General features: G+C 36.8%; 1 protein-coding gene across 1 annotated transcript in view; it reads right to left on the reverse strand.

Moving 5' to 3' along the window:
• Nucleotides 1-26,706, reverse strand: part of LOC148952484 (ankyrin repeat and IBR domain-containing protein 1-like) — a 108,621-nt gene that overhangs the window by 65,436 nt on the left and 16,479 nt on the right. Inside the window, exons 3-4 of the mRNA XM_089089914.1 lie at nucleotides 9,909-10,241; nucleotides 787-966 (exon numbers count right to left, since the gene is read on the reverse strand). Of these exons, the coding sequence (XP_088946040.1) occupies nucleotides 787-966; nucleotides 9,909-10,241 (513 nt within the window). The remainder of the gene's footprint in view (nucleotides 1-786; nucleotides 967-9,908; nucleotides 10,242-26,706) is intronic.

Genomic DNA, 26,706 nt, shown 5'->3' on the forward strand with positions numbered 1-26,706 from the left:
CTCAATTTATTTCTGGAAACTTTAGAGAAAAAAATTCCAATTTTTTTTCCAGCAAGCCAGTTTCTGGTCGGGGATCTGTTTGCTCTCACCCAACAAAGTTAATTTGCTCACTCGGGTTAGTTCAGGTTTAATGACCATTGGTCCTCAAAACACAGTTAATTTATTTATGTATTTAACGGCTTGGAATTAATAATTTTATTAATAAGGATAAAGTGAAGAAAGGCTCAACTATTGTTTGCTTACAAATTAATTTTAGTTTGGGAGCTATTAATCCGATCTAGTCAAAATTTTCACCCAGATTGGTTAAGGGTTAATGACCATTGGTCCTAAAAAACACAATTAATTTAATTGTGTATTTAATGGCTTGAAATTAGTAATTTCATCAAGAAGAATAAAATGAATAAATGCTCAAATATTGTTTTCTTGCAAACCATATTTTAGTTCGGGGATTTATTAAACCCAGCCAAGTTAAAAATTTCCCCAGATTAGTTAAGGGTAAATGACCATTGGTCCTCGAAAACCCAAATAATTTAATTACGTATTTAATCGCTAAAAATCACTAATTTTATTAATAGGATAAAGCACAGAAAGGCTCAATTATTGTGTTCTTACAAATCAATTTCAGCTTGGGGGTATATTAAACCCAAACGAGTTAAAATTTTCACCCGTGTTAGTTGAGGGTTAATAACTTTTGGTCTTCAAAAGCATAATTAATTCAATTATATATTCAATAGCTTTAATCTAATAAATAACAATAGCGTTAAGTTGCCAGGAGCAGATACTTACAAAGACCATTTTTGATTCCAAAAACAAAGCAATCGAATCATGGTGATTTCGAGAAGCCAGGTCAGCAGCTGTCAACCTTTCAGTATTCTCTATAAAAAGTGGCGCATTGTTGTTGACCAAAATATCAACCAGTTCATTATAACCAGCTGCAGCAGCCAGATGCAAAGCAGAGTTTCCATTCTAAGAAAAGGGACGATTAACAATTTTTTCTCTTAAATATCAAAAGCCCCTGTTTTGATTAAGTAAATACAAACCTTCATTAGAAAAACTTACTAAAGCTACAAATACATCAAAATAAAAATATTTTTGCCCTTTGGAAAAACTTAAGTCTCTTCATATCTTATAACCGCGATTTTCTAAAAAAAAAAATTCTTTTTGATGTTTTATAACTATAAATTGTTTAGGGCAATATCACATTTTCGACAGTGTTGCCACGTTGAATCTTGGAAATGAAGAATCAAAACTAATTAGTTAAATATGACAAAGCTTTTCATTTGTAAGAACTAAACATTAACAATATTTTGATTCCTAAAGACAACTACTCTTTCAAAAAAGAGATGCTATTTTAAGCTATTCGGTATCATAAATTTTTAGCTTATTTTTTGTTCATTTTTACCCATGTGTCTTTTATTTAAATGGCAACATCGTTCTTTACTTAGGCAGCGCTATTGCGCTGCCTATGATTTGTCGCCCGTTACTAACAAAAACGACATAATTGTATACAGAAGCTTTTTCCATTCAAAATTCCTGATTTTTCCTAGTTTTCAATATATAATGGTTGTAAAGTCTCTACTTAACAACTTCAGTCAGACAAGTAGAAAAATGAAATTTAAAGAAAAAAAATAAACCAAAATAAAAAATAAAACAATCAACATAGTGAAAAACATAGGAAAAGACCATAAAATCCTTAGAATATTTTTCCTCTTATAGCACGGTCAGCTTTGCCGTTATATCTAGAACACTAAAATTCTGCACAATATTTCCGTTCTCATACATCAGTGGCAAATACATTAAAAATTTCACGTACAGAAAATACACAGCTTATCAAGAAAGCATGCTTGGAATACAGTTCCTCACTCCCTTGACACAATTTTAACAGCCTGTCGAATAGAAGGGCAGTTCGCATCATCCAGTGGAAAGAGGCAGCAGAAGGAAATGTAAACATGCAAATATCGTAAAGTTCCAAACCTATATGGTTATAGCAGGAGAAAAGTTCAAATAGGGAAGACTTTCTTCGTTTTTTGATACTGCAATAGACACGTAACTGACCAAGACGTATCCTTATATGACTGCTCAATATAAAAGAGAAAAACAACCAAAACAATGAAAGTGGCCACATATTGACACCAGTAGACAGAGTGGTCACAGTGGACAGACATGTCCACAACTATAAATGCCGTCCAAGACAAAAATTTAATACATTAAATTTCCCCTCCCCATAGGACTTTAGTAAATAGTTTTCTCTTAGTCACAAAAAATTCCCTTTGTAATAAATTTATTTGAATTTATTAATATAAGATGCAAAATTATATTAAAGTGTAATTTTACATAAAGAATTGTGATTTAATTCATTCTATTTTTGCAATACTAATCTCTTTACAGAAGTTACGTTAAATATTACATTCTTTCTGTAATAACGCTTCATCTATTTTTATAGGAATAAAAGGATTGCATTCTACTTCTTTATGAAACGCCACTGTTTTTTTCTGCTTTTTGTTTAAATAAAGACAAAATCGATAGAAAAGACTATTGGGATCCTCAAGTTGACACCACAACCACACCACACGCCCAAATTGATTCTGACACTTTATAGCTTCCGTAAAGGATGCTCCAAGACGAATCTGTCATCAGTTCTGCGCACGCGCATCAATTTTGAGAATTTTAGATTCTTCTCAAACCAGTAAAACTTACCTAAAGCATATACGTGAGCTGTGTCGAGAGTGTTCAAGATCTTTCCCTCTAGGAAAACAGGGCATACTACCTTCCCGCAGAATTAGTCTCGCTTTAAGGTGAAGTTCACTCCTTAGATATGCCAATCTTGCACTCTTAGACTCAGGAGTATAACGGTAAGTCCTCGTTTCAGGGCGTCTATTACTCGCTATACAAACGAGCCATTATCAACTTCAAATAAATTCAGCCAAACTTGACCAAAAAAAACATGCACTTACTTTTGTTCATCATGCAGTAGCCAAGACAGCTCAATAAGTTAAATGTGTCAAAACTGCCTTAGATTCTGGTCATTATTATGTTCATTTTTAGTTATAGGTTTAAACATGTCCTTTACTTGGGGGAGGGGGTATATATAACTCCTCCATGGAAATGGTGATAAAGGTTCATTTTTAGGCAACAACTTTCTGATTTTCCCAAGCGGGAGTGTTTCCAAGAGGTTGCCATGAAGCATATCCCCCCCCAGGGAAAAAACAGCCTACAGATTCGTTTTAATGGGCACGAATAAGCTGAACTTTAGGGGGGAGCTTACCTGGTCTAATTGGCACTTCCAATGTTGGATATCGACCCCGGTGCCGCGCCGGCGCATGCATCGAACGTCACCAACGAGAGGCTTGGTCAACTGTCGCCGAAGTTTCGTAGCGCTGCCGCCGCCAGGCTGGCGGCGGTGTTCCACTGATTTTGAATTAAGTTGAGCCAATTCTTTATTGCGTCAACCGCAATGTTGGAGCTTTTCTCGTGTGGTTAAGGATTTCAATTTTCCTGCTTAGAAATCAAGTACAGTTTTCAAAACTAAACAAACAAGTGCGCACACAAATAATTTGCATGAATTCCTTGTGCTCCCAGGGTGAGTTTTTATTCAGCACTAGTTCTTGTAGTATATCCATTGAACAGACAAACAGACAATGTCCAGAAAGAACAGTTGTTGTCTGTGAACCGTTTTAGACTTCCGAACGCTGCCCGGAATATCCAGACACCTACGACTGTTGCGCCAGTTCTCGTTAAATTTGCAACTAAAGATACGGCGTATAATGTTTTCAGAGCGAAATCAAAGCTGGCGAAATCAGGTGTATTCATCACTGAATATCTTACAAAAATTAAAAAAGCGATTTTTGAAGGTGCGAGAGACAGATATGGTGTAAGAAACGTGTGGTCTGATCGTGGCTATGTTTACAAACGTGAGCAGGGTGATAGCCACCCAACACGAATCTGCTCACTTGTTGACACTCTTTAGTGTTTTAGTAAATGTTGTTTATTTGTGTTTTTTGTTTGTTTCATTTTTTTTTCTTTTTTTTTCTCTCTTTCTTTTATTTTTTTTTTTTTTTTTTTTATTTTTTTTTTTAGATTAAGAGAAAATATTTTATTTCCTTATTTATGTTGAATGATTTTTCTTCATTGAATAGATTTATGCGTAATCCGCTTCGTATTGAAGATCATTTAGAGGCTCAAATTGGAAGTGATGATTTGCCTATTATTAATTCAAAGCCTCTTCGTGAGAGTTCTTATATATTGCCGTCGCAAGTTAGTGGAGACATGTCGCTGTGTCTTTGCACGTGGAATTGGCACCTTACTAAGGGGTATTTAGATGTTCTGCAGATGATTGAGATATCTTCCTCAAAATTTGATATAATGGGTATTTGTGAAACTTTTTTGAGTTCTGACCAATCTCTCTCGGCTTTTTCTTTTCCAGGATATGATTTTGAGGTAAGGGACCGATCCACTATGCACCGAGGAGGCCTGGGATTTTTGATTAAAAGAAATATGAAGTATCTGGTGAGGAAGGATTTGGGTGTATGGATAGAAGGTAAGATTGAAAGTTTTTGTTTGGAATTAGAAATTGGAAAAAGGAAAGTCTTATTTAGTGTGGTGTATAAGCCCCACAGTACTCGCCTGGATGAGTTTGTAGTAGGTTTTGATGAGTTGATGAGGCTGCTTTCGTCTACGAGCATGGATTTTTTTTGTATGGGTGATTTTAACTATAATCTTTTAGATCTTTCAGGTGATGATTTGGATTTTTTTAATTATATGGTTTCAAGTGACCTTGACACTTTAGCTTTCCTAACGACCAGAATCTCTACTTACTCTGCGAACATAATTGTCAATGTTGTCGTGTGACGGAGCGCTGAGAGCTAAAGATATTCATATACTATAGTATATAAAGGATCGCATCCTATTCATGTAATTGCTCATTTGATGTGTATGATAAAGCTAAGTATTCCAGTTAAAAAAATACTGAAACGTGAGCTGAAAAAGCAAAATCTGAATAGCTTTGCCGAGGTGTTGAGCTGTATCAAGTGGGAATCGGTCCTGGGGATTTCTGGTGATTCTTCTCTAGCGTACAATCAGTTCATGTATATATTCCAACCGATTTATGAGAAAACATGCCCCTTGCGCTTGACCAAACAAAAGAGGGACGATCCCCGCAAGCCGTGGATTACGGAGGCAATAATACACATGATAAAAAAAAGGAACTTGTTATATGAGCAATATCTTAATATTCAGGATGACGCAGATTTTGCAGAGTTCAAGCGAGTTAGAAATACGGTGACCACTATGAGAAGGCAAGCAAAGAAGAAGTATTTTAAAAAAATGTTTTCTGATAGAAAGGGAGATACCAAAGCCACATGGCAGGTTATTAATGAGTTTATGGGAAATCAGAAAAGTATTCAGTCGCCTTGCATTGATATAAATGGAAGCTATGTGAGTGATAAAAATGTAGTCGCGAATCATTTTGGCCAGTTTTATTCTCAGGTTGGCTCGTCTGTGCAAGAGAATGTAAGGTGTGACAGGGAAAATTTTCTTAGCGTGTAAGGGAAAATTTTCTGAGCGATGAATTCGTGGACTCTCGTAGAGATACTGTTGAGTTCCAGTTTGAAGAGTGTACAAGTGATGAAGTGATTAAAATAGAGAAAAATATAAAATCAAATTCTGCTAGAATAGATGGCGTGACTCTGAGAACTTTTAAAGCTGTGTTAATGTATATACCACCATGTATTCTCCATATTATTAATTTATCTATGGAAACGGGGACCTTTCCAGAAGCGTTGAAGCCAGCTAAAGTTATCCCGCTTTACAAAGGGGGTACCAGGTCAGATGCCGGTAACTGGAGACCAATATCGATACTGCCTTTATTGTCAAAAATTTTGGAAAAAGTGATTCATCGCCGTCTATATGACCATGTGACAAAACATAGCCTACTCAGTGATACTCAATTCGGGTTTCGAAAAGGTCATTCCACTAGTCATGCTGCCATTTATCTTGTTTATTTTGTAAATAATTGTTTAGTAAAAGGTGAAATCCCCCTAACAGTATTTTTTGATTTTAGGAAAGCATTTGACACGGTGGATTTTAAAATTTTATTGCAAAGATTAGAATGCTTAGGTGTTAAAGGAGTTAGTTTGAAGTGGTTTGAAAGTTATTTGTATGGGAGGTCTATTAAAGTGATGATTGATGACTCTTTTTCTTCCCTTTATCAAGTGTCGTGTGGTGTGCCACAGGGATCGGTCCTTGGTCCACTTCTGTATCTGGTTTATGTGGATAGCATGAGGTTTTATCTTCCAGATTGTTGCTTAACGTCATTCGCTGATGACACTGCAGTGACGTTTTCTAGTCGTTGTTTGGATAGTCTTGTATTGAAAGTGAATTGTGTTCTGAGAAATTTCCATGTTTTTACTAGCTTGAGTTTATTATCAGTAAATGTTACTAAGAGTAATTTTATTGTATATTCTAGAGTAGGCAAGCTCAGTGATATAGATAGTAGAATTATGTATAATAATAAGACTATAGTTCAAGTTCAAGAAATCCGGTACTTAGGTTTTTACATTGATCGTAATTTTTCGTGGAAACGCCACAGTGATGTTGTTGCCACAAAGGTTGCACGTGGCCTTGGAGCGATTCGTCGTTTTAAAAATTTCTTACCTCAGAGAGTTTTATTGCTTTTATACCATGCTTTGATCCACCCATATAATTCGTATGGCTGTATGTTATGGGCAAGTAATTTTTATGTGAATTTTAAACGTGTTCAGACTTTTCAAAATAGAGCGATGCGTCTTATTGGTGGGTATGTTTAAGGTGTAAATAACACTTCATCTTGCTTCAACAAGTTGCAAGTGTTGAATGTAGGACAGCTATGAGACTACCAAATAGGAATTTTTGCTTATCAATGCTGGAATGATGTTAGTTCAGAGGTTTTTCGTGATTATTTTAATGACAATAGGTCTTTGCACCATTATGAAACTCGTCATGCTAGTGATTTCATTGTTCCGAATAGAAGTGAAACCAGGGCCGGATTCAATACTAGATTTTCAGGACTTAATGTGTGGAACTCTATTCCAGACAGCATTCGGGCGGCTGAACACCTGGGGCTATTTAAAAATAAATTAGAAAAAATATCTGTTAGGTCAAGGTTCATAGTTTTTTTTTTTTTATTATTATTATTATTTATCTTTATTATTATTATTAAATGAATTGATGAGAGATTTTTTTTTTTTTTTTTTTTTTTTTTTTTTTTTAGTGTTTGTATGTAATTTGTGTGTGTTGTTTTTTAGTGTATGTACCCGCCCAGTCACAAGTGCTTTTGGTATCTTTCTTGGGGCGGGTATTGGCATATTTGTTAAATGTATTTTGATGTTAAATAAAATGAACTGAACTGAAACTGAACTGAACAGACAATTGTCTTTTGAACAGACACCAGATTAAATTCCATGTAGGAACTTGGGATTTAAGGACCTCTCTATTTCAAGACTCCTTGGTATAGCAAAGAATCAATATTTCTCGAGTCCTTGTTTTGGGCAGGTGTTTATAAATACTGAGATTTTGATTCCGTGACATAGATGTTTTACTTGAAACGGTAGGTTCAGAATATTCTCAAGCTCTTAATCATTAAATTCTGAATTTAACTTCAAGAACAATTAAAATGATTCATTATTTGTCACAGAGCCACTGGAGGTGTAATAGCTAGGAGCCGAATAGGAGGTGTCTAATTATAGGAGAGTGACATAGTCAAGATATCAACAGAAATGAATGGAAAGGAGAGCACAGATGCAAGTCTGCCTAATCACCATCTCAATAGTTATATATATTATACCACCTGGAAAATTAATTTTTCTCTACTAAATCTGTTTAAATTTTCTTAATAAGTATTTCATGAGTTTGAATATTTCACCCACATGCATTGGTAAGTATTTTGAAAGCACAGACAGTTAATAGTAGAGACCTAATTGTGATGGCAAATTTTTAGCTTGTCTCTAATCTTGGAAAATAGGCTACTGCCCAATCTTGAGCAAAGGATCTTAAAATTGAAGTACCGTATGTCAATCATGGACAGATCCAATCACTGACATGTGTTGTGAAAACGAGTAATCATATTTAAATAGACTTGGCTATAAGATTGTAGTCAGCCACTCCCAACTATCTGCATCAGGTCCGAGATAAAGAACCTGCTGTCCTTGTTTAGAAAAGATACATTTTATCCAAAACATTTGTCCAAGATCATTTGTCCAAAACATTTATTCTAAATCATCTTTCATGAAAGTGGCTGTTCCAGCCACTTTCACCCACTACCTCTCCTATCACTCATAGTCGTCACACTGACCTCTGCAGTAAGTTGTACCTTCTTCCTAATGGCCCTCATAGATGACTTTTACAAAGTTACCAACTGCAACCCAAATCAAAACTAAGTTCAAATTCCTTTTCACTATCTTACCCAAGAGAACTGTCTGGATTGCCATCAACAGTCACTGTCTGAACCTTTCCACTTTCATTTTCACCCTCACAACCTGCTTGTTTTTTTTTTCTTACTTTTCTTGCTTCAATTTTGTCCCTTCCATCTCTTCTTTGCCTTCCTTGTAGCAAAGGCAGCTTCAATCTTGGCTTTCACTGATGTGTCAGTGAGCACTTTTGTTCTGCCCTTCTTTCTTCCTTGAAGTATTTTGTTTCTTGGTGTTGCTGGGATGTGGTTGTACTTGTTCAGGTGTGACTATCCTATTTCATAGTGGCTGCAAAATCACAGGGTTTACTGAAAGCATTGGGTGAGAGGATGGCAGTGAAGGTAAGGATGGGATTGGAGTTAGAACCTCTAATGAGCACGGCAATTTGCTTCATGGGCTAAAAAACATTTAGTTGATCTGTATTTAAAAGCACAGATCTTCATTATCAAAACCATCTAGATTGGAAGGGGATATACCTTCCAAATCCCTTCAGGATGTTTGATAGTATGAAAGCCAAGGGGAAAGATTTTCTTACCAACCCAGCTGTGATGTAAAAGGTGACAGTTCTTCTCGATGGCGACGGTTACTTGATGCAAAATTTTTTTGTCCCCACCGCCGCCAACCTTCTTTTATTTACACGGCACCGGGGTCTAGTTGTATAATATAAATCTCAAAAAAAAAAAAAAAAATATATATGGCAGCGTCATTAGGCCGCCCCCCCCCCCCTTATGGGCACCCATGTTAGTTTCTTTTGATTTTGGCTCGGATATCGACCTATGAACCCAATTCATTATACAATGTGTAGTAGTAATAGTCTCCTCTCTCTGAAATTCATCTTGACGTCTGAATTACCCCCTACAAAGATTGAACAACAACGTCAAAAAATGGACCTTCTCCATGTCATAGTCTCTGCCAAACACCCCTCATCCCACACCCCCAGAAAAGTCAGACCTATGTATACCTACGGGAAGGGTGAGATCCACGCAAATATTGAGTTATAAGAATCATCGCCAAAGAAGCCATTTAACACCTAAAAATCTTATACAATTATCAATTCCATGAATTTGAGTCAATAAAATCTACTAATTCCTATGTTTTCCGTACCTTTCTAATCCTATAGGAGTCTTTTGATACTTTCTTATGATAAAGAAGTCTTATAACAGTCCAAAATGTGTGAAACAGTGAAACGGGAATAATAAACAATGAAAAAAAAAACAATATCCAGAAGGATCTAACAAATACCTTCCCACCTTCTCGTTTACGTCTATGATGCTCGTCACTGGTATGTTTTTTAATACTCAGAAATGAAACTATTATTTGCCTACTATTCTTGGAGGAATCATTCCTCCTTTCGCTTGTCCTTCTCTGTATATGTAAACTTGACTGCATATATTTATTGACTGCATAAAATGACTGCATATATTTATTGTAAACCCCAATACATTAAAAACGTGCATTATAACATACCTTGTCAAGAGCTAAGAGATCAATTTTTTCTAATTCTAAGTTATCCGTTATGGTTGTTCCCCTCCACTGAAGAAGTATATTCATGCAGTCGACCTTTCTTTCAACGGATACTTGGGCTTTTTCCAATGGAGCTTTGCAAATGAGATGTAATGCTGTTTCATTGAACAAATTCCTCTTATTCGGATTTCCTTGCAGGTTGTTGAGAAATATTCTTAGTAAATGTTTCATTCCGTATTGAGCAGCATAATGAAGAGCAGTGTAGTGGTAAAGATGTTCACCGAACGTTGCATTTGGATCTAGCGACTTTCTAAGTTCGGGGTTGCTGTAAAAAATCTGAAAGAACAATAATTTGGAAAAATCGCTTAAAAAGCTTATTAACATAACTCTATTATAGGAGCAATACTGCGATTTTGTCAATTTTTTCTTCTATCCCGCCGATTTCAGTTTATTCAAGACTCCCTGCTCTAACCCTGCTGTGTTATGGAAAATTATTTCGGACTGATGAACGTAATAGTACATTTTAGAAAGTTACATAATAATTCTTGCCTGGAGCAAAGAAGAATGACTTTCATTTGTCTTAAGCCGAAGCCTACAGTGAGTAAGGTGAAGTAGAGTTTTATAATCTATGTCAAAAAACAAAACATGTGAACCTGTTCCACAAAGCTTTGAAAAATACATTCACATCATTTCTTCTAAAATTATAAGCAGCCGGTGGCAATATTGGGGACACATGGTTAGAATGGGCAGCAATCGGCTGCCTCATGATGCTTGGTGTTAGACTCCTCCCGGAGTTTGATGTCGCGGACGACAGAAGGCTACACTTGGAAGATGCCTTGAAAAAGACGCAGCGCTCTCAAGAACATCCCTTGATGATCTTTGGCCGCAGACACATTAGAGGTGATCCTGGAGAGGCATCGTTGCCACCTTAGGCACCGATCGGTGAGGAGGTTTGAGTCTAAATAAGCAAGTAATTTCTTCTAGTTTTATTTGTAAGGCAGCCAAAACTATCGATTATGTTGCTCCGTTCTATACAGTAGTACTGCTTACGATGTTAAAAAAATCAAGGCCATCTAGGATGCTACTGGATCTAGAAGTATTCAGAACTAATTCAAAGGAGAAATTTCAGTAGATTAGCAACTTATCAGTTAGTTTTGAAGTCGATAGATTTAAGGATGAGAATTTCAGGGCAGTGTCCTTAGGACAAACGAACATGAAATTATTTAATTACGAACTTGATAATTTAGGAGACACTATTACTACTAACAATTCACTGCATCATCAAGCCGCCTGGGGCCAACAAAGCTAAGAAACGCCTTCTACATCTCAATCTATTCAAAGCCTCTCTCTTTACACCTCCCAAGAATTTCCATTTTCCTTCAAGTTGTTCTTTACGACACCCTCTCACCCCATTTGGGGGCGAACTGCTTTTCGTTTGGCCCTAGATGGTTGGCCGGCAATGAATACCTATGGCAATCTATCATCCTTCATCCGCAGATTGTGTCATAGCCATCTCAACCTTTCTCTCATTATAGCCCTTCAAAGCCCGATTGAACCACATTTCTCATATAGCTTACTGTTTTAAAGACGGTCAGTCAGACTGGTACCCAGAACAGTTCATAGGCAATTCCTCCTCCGTCTTTTGGAGCACCCACACTTCAGGACCATACTTAACCACTATCATCACCGTGACTTCCAATATTCTATTCTTGGTTCACTGACTTTTCTTCTAATTCTTAAAAAAAAAAAAAAACGCCAACTGTGAAAAAACACCCTGTGCCTTGATTTATCTGCTTTTAACATCTTCGCTGCACTCACCGTCTTTACTAAAAATAATACCTAGGTAGCCAAAGCCACCTTTACCTATTCCCAGTTTTAGCAATTTAGTCTTTTTAACATTAATTTTCAAACTTATTCTTGCAACCTGAACTCTTAAAACCTCCAAAACTCATTCAATTTACTAATATTTTCATCTAGGAGGCTCAAATCATGATCTAGTTTTAGTGATCTAGGTTATGATCTAGTCATAACCTAGTTTTAGGAGAGATTTACTTTCCCATTTGATTCTGGGTTCTCCCATAGCCTTTAATGCACTCCTAATGACAAAGTACTTTGCTGTGCTCCTTAGGAATTTTGATGGGAAATATTGACTCCAGGCTAGTCCCAGTTAAAGATACGAGGGGTACCTTCTCGACCAGCAAACATACTAGTCTCCAGGAAATATAGGATGAACCTTTTGAGACTACGTTAAATCGTGATGGAAGCTGTAAGAAATTATATGAAATATAATTAGAGAATGTTGATAATTTAGAAGTGAAGGCATGTCTATTTACTAATGAAATGGCGAGTACGCTATCAGGATTGAAAAATAATAAGTCTACAGGGACTGATAGAATGGCAAATGAATTGTCGAATGTGGCCGTTATAGAGTTAGAGTTAAGACACTGAAAATACTGAATTTTATGTTTTATTCAGGGGAAACCCAAACTTATTAAACCACTACAGAAAGAAAAAGAAAAGAGCCAATGTAATTATCCTAGTGAAAATTATTGAAGTTACTATATTTATAGAGCATCAATAGTCATTCCACTTGTCCACTAAATGGGAATAATTAAGTATCAGTTGGGAATAAGAATTATTGGTTACTAGGCTTTGGAACTTTTTGCCCATTAACTCTAAATATTTGATTTGTGGCAAAATATTACCCAAAAGTGATGAAGGATTATATTCCTTTTCATAAAATTATCTAATAATCATATAGCTGTTTCTTCTTCCTCTGGAAACGAGTACCATCGTGTATTTTCTAGACTTAGAAAATGATCAAAATATCATATAGCTGTTTTTCAGATAGATATGCCATCTATTTAACTATCATTCTATGACGGGCCAGCTAGATGATATTTTTTTCCTTATTCCTATTGACTTCGAACTTAAATTTATTTTAGGATTTTGATTATTATTTTAGGCTAGAAATATCAAACTTGAATTCTAATTAGGAGTAATAAGGAGTTTTATGTACTTACTAATTAGAAATGTCAAATTAGCAAATTAGTCCGTAGTTAGTAAGCAAATGCGTCAGCAGGGGCGGCCAAGATGTTGATATCCCTGACCTCGCACCTTTAGAAAAAAATAAAAGGTCCGATTCGAAAAGTTTCGTGACCCCTGGGGAAAGGGACCCAATTCAACCCGGTCTTATTATGGCTCCAGTCTTAATATTCCAACCCGGTTTTTAATATGGCTCTTGTTGGCCCTTAGTGTCATAGAACTTTTATTTTCTTATTCTTAATATGCACACATAAAACATTATTTTCAATAACTAAAGTATTCTTTAATAAAAACATATTTCTTAAAGTACCAGGGACATCAAAACAAAATCATCCCCCCATGGACCTATTTTAGGTCTATTCACACTTGAAAACCATGATATACAAAGATTTTTCTTTTGGTGAAGATATCTGACCCTCACTTAGAAAAGACCACTAACGGTGCTGACGTCCAGTTGACTCAACGCTCGCAACGCTACCAAGCAAGAGCTTTAAGTCAAAGTAAGTCAAAAGAAGTGTAATCAAGTAGAGTTGTTTGGTGGACAATACCAACTCATTTCTCCTTCTATGCTTCTTTTTTTACTCAACACTCCTGAAAATTCCCTAGCCTGGCAAGGGTCGAGCCACCAAACCAAGGATATTAATGTCTGTTCTCATTGTAAAACAATCTGTTTCGTCAACAATGACGTCATGTCTATTGGTGCTGTAGTGCTGCTCTCATTATTTTGTTTTGCCTACGGAACAAAGAAGTTCCCCCAGAAGGTACTATATTTTCTATAGCATAACATAACATTCTTGAATGTTTATATTAATCATTAATCACATTCCCAGCTGGAACTTAGTGAATAGCAAAGAATAGTCGTAACATTTTTTGAAGTTATCGTCTTTCCAACTCGCCTCCACATTCGGAAATATATGTTTCAGAAGTCCAATTTGCACTGCTTGAAAACTTTATATAAAGCATTGGTTGTTGAGTATTGCCTTAGAACGTTCTATCTCTTAGACCGCTCTGACATGCTGCAAACGGAGTCCGTATAGAGGCGTGCGACATTGTCAATTCCGTCGGTCCTTATTACCCTGCACCCGGTGAGTGCGTAGTTTGCCCCTTCCAAGTTTACAGTTTTGTAGGGTTGGGGCTGATTTTATGAATACATTCAGAATCATCCATCGGGCTGATGATATGGATCAAAATGGATCCTTCAGATCTTCGGATTACAGAGCTACTGGACAACACCCTTACATGTCATATCCCTCGAAAATGAATAGAAGAATCAGTTTGAACGCTTTCGTTTCTAGAGTCCAGAATCACTGGAACCATCTTCCAAAGGAAGTTGTATGTTTTGATAATTTTGTACAATTTAAGGACCCATTACCTAGCAGTGACTTTTACCAGCACAAATATAAGGATCCCAGGCTTAGTTCTGAAATATAAGGTGTTAATTTTTGTTTGTTGGATTAGTATTTGATTGTATTAGTTACTCCAAATGCTCAATTATTTGTATTTATGAGCGACAAGTGAAAGCTTGTTGTGGTAACAAAAATAATAATAAATAAATAATAAAAGTTGCTTCAAGGTGTTTTCAGAGATGTTTCTCCTCCTTTTAAAAAGTTGTTCATGTGTTTGTTGCTGTATATATTCCTGCGTTTGTTCATTTGCTCCTTTCCCTCTGTGTTGCTTTCTTTTGTGTTCCTATGTTTTCTCCTGTTTTGTTTCCAGTAGGATTCACAAGGTTCATAAATTTATAATTATTTGATACATTTTGCCATTTTTACATCGGCGCATTTCTTTTAATTTAAACATATTATAAACCACAGAAATACTAAAAGAAAAAAGAAAACTATATATATATATATATATATATATATATATATAAAATGAAGAGCATAAAATGAAATTAAGAGCAAAGACAAGCGCGTTTAGATGATAAGCGACATCGAGAATCTGAGCGAGTCAAAATAAAAATGAAGTGCAAAGACACGAGCGGATAGAAGACAAGAGACAACGAATATATATAAAATGAAGAGTCAAAAATGAAAATGAAGAGCAAAGACAAGCGCGGTTAGAAGACAAGCGACATCGAGAATCTGAGCGAGTCAAAAATAAAAATGAAGAGCAAAAACACGGGCGGTTAGAAGACAAGAGACAACAAAAATCAGAACGTGTCAAACATCAGAATGAAAAAGAAAAAAAAATATTAGGTTAGAAGAACGACGGCATCGTAATCTTCGACACCAACAACGTGTGGCACAAAACCAAGTACATATGAACAAAATTGCCATGAACTCAGTAAGTGTTACATATAAGTTAGTGGGACCTTTAAACATTGCTTGTATTCACTGTAGAGTCCTCCATTTTCCCGGGGAAAGAGTAGCAAACAAAGGTAATTCATTTCGAGATTGCTGCTTGCATGGTCGAATTGCATTGTCACTACCACAATTTCCAAATGAATTGGTTTGCCATTTTTAAGACGTCACTTGCACTCTGAAGAATTCGATAAACATATTCGAGACTTGAATATGATACTTAGTACTAATATGATAGATTTGTCTGGTAAATCACTTAGTAATATGATACTTTTTAGACTGAGATATGCCGTAGACAAAGTTTTAAGAGAAGAACAGTGCGGTGTTAGAAAAGATAGAGGATGTGTCGACCAAATTTTCACTCTTAGGTTAATAAGTGAGAAGTGCCTGAGTTATCAAACAACTTTGGTCCTCAGTTTTATAGATTATGAGCAAGCGTTCGATTCTGTTGATAGAAAAGCTTTAGTAAATGTTTTATCCTTGTATGGTATACCAGACAAATACATTAAAGTGATTAGTGCTATGTATGCGAATAACACTGCTGCGGTTAAGGTAGGAAATGAGGTTAGCAGCTGGTTTTGTATTAAATCAGGAGTTAAGCAGGGTTGTGTTCTATCCCCCTTTGTATGGATTATTTTGATGGACTCTGTTTTAAGGAGCACAGGAAAGTCAATGGGAGACCACGGAATCAAATGGGGAGGAAAAAATCTCCTGAACTTAGATTATGCTGACGATTTACGCATCCTAGATGAAAGTGTGAGCAAAATGAATGAATTTTTAGAGGTTTTGCGAGTTCAGGGTGCTAGAATTGGTTTGAAAATTAATGTTAGGAAGACTGAGTCACTAAGGCTAGGAATAAGTGAAGATGAAAAGGTGACGTTGGGTAATGAAAAGATTGATCAGGTGGGTAGCTTCACTTACCTTGATAGTATTATTAGTAAAGATGGTGGGAGCAGTGAAGATGTTAAATATAGAATAGCCAAGGCTCAGGGTGTTTTTTCACAGTTAAAAAAGTCTGGAAGAATAGGAAGATGAGTCTGCAAACCAAGATTAGAATATTAGAAGCTACAGTGATGACAGTGGTCAAATATGGCTCTGAAGCATGGACGCTCCGAAAAGCGGATGAAGATTTGCTAGATGTTTTCCAGAGAAATTGCTTAAGGATTGTTCTGGGTACCCGGCTGACTGACCGTATTTCAAACAATAGGCTATACGAAAAATGTGGTTCAATACCGCTCTCTAGGGCTATAATGAAAGAAAGGTTGAGATGGCTAGGGCACTTTGCGGGGATGAAGAATGACATAGTGCCGAAGATTTTTTTTTGGCCAACCACCTAGGACTAAACGGAAAGCAGGGTGTCCTCGTCTGGGGTGGGAGGACGTCATAAAGATAGATTTAAAAGACATGGGAACTTCGTGGGCGGGTGTAAAAAGGGAGGCTTTGAACAGATTGGGATGGAGGAGGAATGTGCGTAGTTTTGTTGGCCTCAGACGGCTCGGTGCTGCGGTGAGTTGTGAGTAGTAGTAGTAGTAGACTTGAACTCGTGTTTTTCTCCAGCTTCATTCAACGTAAGCGATGATCAAACCATAAATAGTCATAATATATTTAGCTTTAAAGTAGCTGGACAAATTTATAACAAAATAAATTTAGCGGCACATCCGTCACAAGGCACTGAATGTGATTTTGAGCCACCTTCATATGGCCAAATGTACTTTTTACACCCCAATGAAGCTGTTGAGTAACGCCTTGCACATCCTTTAAATTATGGGATCTCTCGCAATCTAATGAATTTCTTGGAAGAAATACTGCGAGACACAAATGACTATGCCAAACGTTATGAAAAAATACGAGAAGTGGAGGATGATGCAAATCAGCTTGCTGCTTCACTGGAACAACAGCCTCCAAACGTGCAGCTCATTTTTACTGTGTCAGATGGTGTCGATTATTGACGGTTCAACCTTCCTGCATGTAATGAAGTATGCGCTGTATTTACTCTTAATACTGACCATAGTTTTCCACCAAATGAAATGGTTGTAAAACAATGTGGCAAAAATATTGTCATTTTTAAAAATACCGACCATCGTGTACAGCCCTTTACCTACCCAATGTTTTATCCAGCTGGAACTTCAGAATGGTCAAGGGGTATACTACTTTAAACACCTCAAGTAAGTCGTCCACATATAATGCCGCTTGAATTAGCGAGGTATCTTATCGCTTTTTGACCTGAACATGCCAAAAGCCTTACTGTGCTTACAAGCTGTAACAAAAAGCCTTACAAGCTGTAACACCCGACCTGCGTCGGATTGGTTTTAATGCTTTACATTTTGATTACTTTTCCAACAGTACCTCTTCGATACCGATATTCGTGTTGAGCGTGATCGTATTGACTGGATAAAATTATACCAGAAAACTATTATGGCTGAAAACTACGCAGGTGTTACACGAATTCTCAAGGACTTGGCCTCGAAACAGAATGTATTCGTTGGCGAAAAAGTGATACTACCGTCAACATTAATCGGATATACACGCTACTTTGCTAAACATTTTGAAGACGCCTTGGCTATTGTTCGTCACCTTGGACCCCCATATTTCTTTATAACTGTGACTTGCAATCCTGATTGGCCTGAATTTAAGAAGCAGTAAGTATAGTATTTGATGATAACTTTATCATAGAACAGTCTCCTCAAGACCGCCCTGGTCTCATTATTCGAATTGCAAAACTGAAATTCGGCGATTTCAAATTACATATTATAATATTACATATTATATTACATTGTTTCCCTTATCACATATTATTAATATGTGATAAGGGACACATATTTGGAAAAGCGGCAGCATATGTGTAAACGATTGAATTTCAAAAAACGTGGACTACCACATATGCATTTGCTATTGATCATGAGTCTCCAGGATCGAATCCATAATCCAGTTGAAATTAATGATCTTATTTCAGCTGAAATTCCGAATTCCAACGATCCATTAATAAGAGAATTAGTCTTAAAGTGGATGATTCATAATCCGTGTGGGGATTTAAGTCTAAATGCGAGTTGCATGATCAATAAAAATAGAAAATTCCACTGCCGTTTCGGTTTTCCAAAGCAATACAATTCAGTCACGTCTCTAGCGGACGCTGAAAAACCGAAGTATAGGCGCGGTTATGATCCCAAATTAGACGAAATGAACAGAGAAGAATTTTCATATGACCGTGTTGTTTATCGAAAAGATTCTAATAATCGCCGAATTACTCGTGATAATCGTCATGTCGCCACATATAACCCTCATGTTTAAAAATTTTCAATGTCATGTAAATGTCGAATATGTTGGACATATAGGTCCGGCAAAATATCTATATAAATACATCTACAAGGGACGGGATTGTTCTTCAATAAAGATTGTCGAAAATAAACGGTGCTTGGTTTACAATGAAGCTGAAACATATATAGAAGGACGCTGCATTACACCAACTGAAGCATGGTGGCGACATTTGGTTATGATATCATAGGCAGCGCAATCGCACTGCCTAAGTAAAGAACGATGTTGGCACAATGTATTGTTTTTTTTCATACCAGGGCACTTCCTATAGAAGGAGTTGTCGTAGAAACCTCGAAAAGGGCTCATTCGATTGGACATTGGAGTGGCTTGTGCCCTTTTTAATTGTCGAAAGTGATTGGAAGGCAACTAGCCCCCCTCCCCCTGCCCATTCATCCCCCCAACACAATCAATCAAAATTTTGAGATAGCCATTTTGTTCAGCGTTGTTGATTTACAGATAGAAAATATGTTTTTGAGGAGGACAACCCCCCATAACCCTCAGGGCAAGGGTTTTAAGTTATGCCCTGCGGGCATATAAGAACGATGTTGGCACAGTGTATTATGTAATATTTTTTTCTTTAAGAGCAGGGCACTTCGTATCGAAGAAGTTGTCGTAGAAACTTCGAATAGGGCTCATTCAATTGAAAATTGGAGTTGCTTGTGCCCTTTTTAATATTCGAAAGGGATTGGAAGGCAACTAACACCTCTTCCACGCCCACCATTTCCTGAAACACATTCAATCAAAATTTTGAGATAGCGATTTTGTTCAGCATAGTTGATTTCCAGATAGAATTTATGGTTTTGAGGAGGACACTCCCCCACAGCCTTCAGGGCAAGGGTTGTAAGTTATGCCCCGGGGGCATATAAGGCTTTTATAGAAGGCGTTGTCGTAGAAACTTTAAAAAAGGCTCATTCAATTGAAAATTCAAAGGGCTAGTGCCTTTATTAATAGTCGAAAGTAATTAGAGGGCAACTATCCCCATCTCACGCCTACCTTTTCCCCAATCACACCCAATCAAAATTTTGAAATAGCCATTTTATTCAACGTAGTTTTAAGTTCTGGAAATTAGGTCTTTGAGGATGACAACCCCCCCCCCCCAGCCCTCAGGGACAGGGGCATAAGGTTTGCACGTGGGATAATTACGGTATATGTTGAAAGTGTTGTCATAAAAAATTTAAAAACGGTTCTTTTGATTGGAAATTGAAATGGTTATTGCCCTTTTTAATAGTCAAAAGGAATTGGAAGGCAAGTAACATCCCTTCCACGCCCACCATTTCCCCAAACATATCCAATCAAAATTTTGAGATAGCCATTTTGTTCCACGCAGTTTAAAGTTCAGGAAATTATACATTTGAGCAGGAAACTCCCCCTACAGCCTTCAGGGTAAGGGTTAGAAATTATGTCCTGGGGGCATATAAGTTTTTATTGAAAACTTTGTCGTAGAAACATCAAAAGCGGCTCATTCGATTGGAAATTCAAAGGTCTAGTGCCCTTTTTAATAGTCGAAAGTGATTTGAGGGTAATAAACCCCCTCTCATGACCATCTTTTCCCCAAACACATCCAAGCAAAACGTTTACATAGTCATTTTGTTCAGCGTAGTTTATTTCCAGATAGAAATTATGTTTTTGAGGAGGACACTCCCCCACAGCCCTCAGGGTTAGGGTTGTAAGTTATGCCCTGGGGGCATATAAGGTTTTCATAGAACACGTTGTCGTAGAAACTTCTAAAAGGGCTCATTTGATTGGAAATTGAAAGGGCTAGTGCCCTTTTTAATAGTCAAAAGTGATTGGAAGGCAACTAACATCCCTTCCACGCCCACCATTTCCCCAAACATATCCAATCAAAATTTTGAGATAGCCATTTTGTTCCACGCAGTTTAAAGTTCAGGAAATTATACCTTTGAGCAGGACATTCCTCCCAAAGTCTTCAGGGCAAGGGTTATAAATTATGGGTATATAAGTCCTGGGAGCATATAAGTTTTTATTGAAATCTTTGTCGTAGAAACTTCAAAAATGGCTCATTCGATTGGAAATTCAAAGGTCTAGGGCCCTTTTTAATAGTCGAAAGTGATTTGAGGGCAACTATCCCCCCTCGCTCGCCCACCTTTTCCCCAAACACATCCAATTAAAATGTTTAGATAGCCGTTTTGTTCAGCGTAGTTGATTTCCAGATAGAAATTATGTTTTTGAGGAGTACACTCCCCCACAGCCCTTAGGGTTAGGGTTGTAAGTTATGCCCTGGGGGCATATAAGGTTTTCATAGAACACGTTGTCGTAGAAACTTCAAAAAGGGCTCATTCGATTGGAAATTGAAATGGCTAGTGCCCTTTTAAATGGTCAAAAGTGATTGGAAGGCAACTAACATCCCTTCCACGCCCACCATTTCCCCAAACATATCCAATCAAAATTTTGAGATAGCCATTTTGTTCCACGCAGTTTAAAGTTCAGGAAATTATACCTTTGAGCATTACACTTCCCCCACAATCTTCAGGCCAAGGGTTATAAGTTATGCCCATGGGGCATATAAGGTTTTAATTGAACTCTTTGTTATGGAAACTGGGAAAGGAGCCTAAGCAATTAAATTTTCTAAGGAATAGTGCCCTTTTTTATATTAGAAGTAATTGTATTTCAAGTAACTCCCTTCTCGTACACCCTACTTCCCCTAACACAACCAATCAATATGTTCAGATAGCCATTTTGTTCAACGCAGTTGAAAGTTCCACAACCCTCCCCCCACAACCCTCAGGGCAAGGGTTGTAAGTTATGTCCTGGGGGCATGTAAGGTTTTTATAGAAAGCGATGTTGTAGAAACATAAAAAAGGATCCTTCAATTGGAAATTGAAAGGACTAGTGCCTTTTTAATAGTCGAATGTGATTGAAGGGCAACTAACCCCCCTCTCAACCCCACCATTTCCCCAAACACATCCAATCAAAATTTTGAGATATCCATTGTGTTGAACGTAATTAAAAGTTCTAGAAGTTATGCCTCTTAGGATGGAAGCCCCCTCATAGCCCTCAGTGCTAGGGTTGTAAGTTATGCCCTGGTGGCATATAAGGTTGTTATAGAAAGTTATTGTAAAAATTTCAAAGAGGACTCATTTGGTTGGAAATTGAAATTGCCCTTTTTAATAGTTGAAAGGGAGTGGAGGATAATTGACCCCCCTCCCACACCAACAATTTCCCAAAACACATTCAATCAAGGTTTACAGATAGCCATTTTGTTCAACGTAATTGAAAGTTCTGGAAATTATGTATTTAAGAATGACAAACCCCCGAGAGCCCTCTAGGGCAAAGGTTGTAAGTTATGCCCTGGGGGCATATAAGATTTTTATAGTTAGAGTTATCGTAAAAACTTCAAAAGGGGCTCATTCAATTGGGAATTGAGAGGGCTAGTGCCCTTTTTAATAGTCGAAAGTGATTGGAGGGTAACTAACCACCCTCTCACGCGCACCATTCTCCTAAACACATCCAATGAAAATTTTCAGATAGCCATTGTTTTCAACATAGTAGAAAGTTCTGGATATTAGGTGCAGCCCTCAGGACAAGGGTTGTAAGTTATGCCCTGAGGGCATATAAAGTTTTTATTTAAAGCGTTGTCGTAGAAACTTCAAAAGGGCTCATTTAATTGGAAATTGAAAGGGCTAGTGCCCTTTTTCATAGTCGAAAGTGATTGGAAGACAACTAACCCTCCTCTCACGCCCACCATTTTCCCAAACATATCCAATCAAAAGTTTGAGATAGCCATTTTGTTTAAAGTAGTTAAAAGTTCTGGAAATTATGTCTTAGAGGATGACAACCACCCTCACAACCCTTAGGGTAAAGGTTGTAAGTTATGCCCTGGGGGCGTATAAGGTGTTTATAGAAAGTGTTATCGTAGAAACGCAAAAAGGGCTCATTCGATATAGAAATCGAAAGTCCTAGTGCCCTTTTTAATAGTCGAAAGTGATTGGAAGGCTTGAAATTTTTATACTAAGGATCGATATGAGTATGATGTATGATTTTGTTTTTGTTGTTGTTTAGACCAGGGCACTTCGTACCGAAGGACTTGTCGTAGGAACTTCGAAAAGGACCCATTTGATTGAAAATAGAAAGGGCCGATGCCCTTTTTAATAGTCGAAAGAGACTGGAGGGCAACTAATCCTCCTCCCACGCCCACCCTCCCATTTGCCATTATGTTTAAAAACTAAATGTTGCCTTCAGATTAAATTAAAATGCATTGTATTAATGCTAATTCCCAATAAGGCATCTCAGCAGTATTCCAAGAACGACTGACGGTATTATTCAAACTTTCTACCTACTTCTGCTCTTAAAATTTAACCAAGTCAAAATAGCGTAACCGTAGGCAATCTAGCAAAAAAAGTAAGCAGATTTTTTTGCGAATGGTATCAAGTTTTCCATTTCAGGTCAACTAGAGGAGGTATGAAACGAAATTAAACACTACTATTTGTGTCCAGATTTTTAAAGGGGTGTGTGTTGTTAAAAATTGCTAAACAAATTTCTCCAGCATAAAAATAGCAGACCAAACTATAAAGTCTAAAAAAAACAAACAGATTTAAAGTATTATTTTCTTCTTCCCTGAAAAGACAATGTCAATATAAAACGAACAGAAATTAATTAAAAAAAATTTTCAACAAAAAAAATTTTACAAAGAAAAGTATAGAACTCCATGAAACAAAAAATGAGCAAAAATAAAATCAAATAATCTACGAAGCGTGAAACTACCGCAAATCAGCATCGATAACTAAATGAAACCCAAAACGAGCAGAAATTACAATAAATAACCGAGTCAAACTCAAAACGAGCAGAAATTAACATAACTTGTGCTCAAAACCCCTATGCCTTCCCAAGGCCAGAAATAATTTGTACTTTACTGAAAAAAAATACAAATGAATGTGCATTGTCAGTTTAATATACACATACAGACATTTAGTAATCAAAATGTTAATATTATTTGATTTATTAAAGTTATAGAAGTAAAAACATTTATATTTTTTTTCAGTAAAGTGCAAATTGTTGGAAGCGTATTTTCAAAACAACAAGGCGTTAAAATAAATGAAAAACCAGGAATTTCTCTATTATTGGGAAATGCCTGAGCACTATAAATGGAATGGAAAAACCAGTATATGGGAGCAAAGAATTCGTGGATTGCTCGTCATTAGACGAATTTACAATGTAAACTTTGGTGCTCATCCCGAGTGCTTCTATTTGCGATTACTTTTGTATCATGTCAAGAATGCAACAAGTTTTGAAGATCTGAAACAGTTGAAAACATTGTTTATTCCACATACAAAAAAGCATGCCCGGCTCATGGCCTTGAATTTGACGATAAACAGTGGTTCGACGCCCTAGAAGAATCGGCACTGTCCAAAATGCCTTCTGTAATGCGAATACTCTTCGCACAGATTCTTGCTTTTGGTAATCCTGCAGATCAAAAAGCTCTTTGGGAAAAGTTCAAAAATCAGTTGGTAGAGGATTTCATTCGGCATGCGCGACGAAATAATGTATCCGAAGATCTTGCAGTAAAGCGTGCTTATCACATTACTATATCCAAGTTAAATACGATGGCATTAGAAGGTCCAAATTTTAGTTTTGGGGTGGAACGACATGGTATGGACAACATTGAGACTAATAAAAATGACAAAAACTTGGAATTTATAAATTCTAGTAAGTCAGCTGCAACTGGAGATAGTATATATCACCTTCTGCAAGGTAAACCGCCTGAAATTGTTGACAATATTTTACAGGCTGTCAATTATCCTTATTATTTTGGGAAAAAATGTTTTTTCATAGATGGAATAGGCGGCACCGGTAAAACATTTGTTTATAAAACCTTGTGCCACATTCTGTGTAGAAAAAATTACAAAGTAAAATGTATGGCTTATATAGGAATAGCAGCAGCTATATTGCCATTTGAAAACAACACACAAGACTTTTGGCTTGAAAGTTCCACTTTCCCCAGATTGTGTTTCCTGTATGAGATCTGGTCCAAGCAAAGGTTTAGAATTAGCTCAAGTAGATGTTTTCCTACCTGACAAAGCACCCATGCTTCCCAAGTATGACTTAATAGATATAGATCCGTTGTTGCGGTCCATTGCAAATCCAAACTTGCAATTTGGTGGGAAAATTCTAGTTGCTGGAGGTGATTTCCGACAGTGTTTACCAGTTCAACCCCGAAGTAACCGCAGTAAAATACTCGATTTATCAATAAAAAAAAGTCAACTTTGGAAATATTTCAAACGTATTCCCTTTGAGAAAAATATGCGGGTCGATCCTGAACAGGGAGCATTTGCAAAGTACATCCTTGAACTGGGAAATGAAAATCTTCCTAAAAATGAACTTTATGAAATAGAATTACCGGAAGACATAACTTCCAGTGGCAGTTTATTTGAGGAGGTATTTGGAGAATTTTTGCCTAAATAAAGTTTCAATTTAATGGAGGATCGTGTTATTTTAGCTTCAATCAAAAAAGAAGTTAGTAGAATAAATGCGAAAATTGTCGATCACCTCCCAGGACAAAACAAATCATATAGAGGTTACGATTCTGTAAAAGATAAAGAAAAAGGAGGAATTGAATTTACTCCGGAATTTCTCAATTCAATTGAAACAGCAGATTTACCACCGCATGACTTAAAATAAAGAAAAATATGATATTTATGCTTTTGCGTAACTTGGATGTTTCAATAAAGGATGCGTAATGGGACCCGCCTTATTGATACTGAATTATGTAACAACATATTTAAGGCGAATATAATTACTGAGGAAAAATCAGGAAAAGCAGTTCACATATATCGAGTTACAGTGAACTCTAGTAAAGACCAACTTGGATGTACTGTTCAACGACATCAATTTCCACTTTAAGCCGCATTTACCATGACTATATAAGGCGTAAAGCCAAACTTTTAAATTTGGTGGTGTCAACCTTAGTTCTCCTGTTTTTAATCATGGTATGTTATACGTGGCTTTTTCTCGTGTTAAAAGACAACGTAGCTCAAAGGTCCTTCTCCCCCCCCCCCCCTCCAAAAAAATGAACGAGGATCATATAATGAAGTGTGGAAGGAAGCCCTAACAACTGCCAACAAAACGTCTTATTGTTAGAGTTATGTTTCTTTTTTTTAATTAATTATAAGATTAATAATTATAATATATATTAACATCATTGACATTTCAGGTCACAAGAACGATTGAAACAGGTTGTCACTTTGGGGAAAATTTTCTTATTTTTCCCAGGGTGGTTGTAACGAATCTTTGGTGATATTATGGCATCAAGAAGAGGTGACGTCATGACATCAAGAAAAGGTTTAAATTGTCTGCGGTTACAAGAATAGCGAAAATGAGAATCCATATATAGAAGCCTGCCGCATCTCAAGTGCCGAGGCCCGAAACTGCAAGCAAAAATATAGTAACCCTCCATCAACTCAAAATAAAAAATTTAACCTAAAACCAAAATGGAGATATAGGATAGAGATTAAAGCAAGAGGAGAGAAAGAGAACAGTATGCAAGGCGTAAAAGCAACAGTAAATTAGATAAAATAAAACAGAAAATTTACAGGATTTTAATTCATATGAACACTATCTGGAATGGAATTTCAAAGTAAAATGGAAGGGACACACTGGCCAAATTTAAAGCTGCCGAGACTGACTGGCAACTTCAGTGGAAACGCAACAAATTTACCCACAATTATTGGAGGTGATGAAAGGTTAAACCAGCGTTTCCCATATTGGGAGGCGCGCCTCCCTAGGGAGGCAGAGACTAGTCTCAGGGGAGGCACGAATGTTAGCCAGGATTCATAAAAAGTGCACGTGCAACTGATACAATAAATGACACAAAGATACGTATTAACTACTATGCTGCTGATGCTAAACTTTTCGGTAGCAAACATTACGGTTCAAAAATATACCCAGTAAGGACTATATTTGCTTAGAAATAATGCAATCACGCAGAGACAATACAATACAATTACGTACGCGCATAAGACTCTATGTGCATAGCAATAACTCTCCAAAAATATATGAAATATCGACTTCAGTTTACTATAAAGTGGAAAAACCAATGTGTTTGTTATGTTCGAAAGTTTTGGCTGCTGATAGTAAGAGACTTGAAAATTAAATTCTCAATATCATTATAAAGTCCCAAGAATTTT

The sequence above is a fragment of the Artemia sp. Qi Xiang Cuo genome, chromosome 5 (assembly GCF_049724085.1).
Source record: "Artemia sp. Qi Xiang Cuo chromosome 5, ASM4972408v1, whole genome shotgun sequence".
In the NCBI taxonomy this organism is placed as follows: domain Eukaryota; kingdom Metazoa; phylum Arthropoda; class Branchiopoda; order Anostraca; family Artemiidae; genus Artemia; species Artemia sp. Qi Xiang Cuo.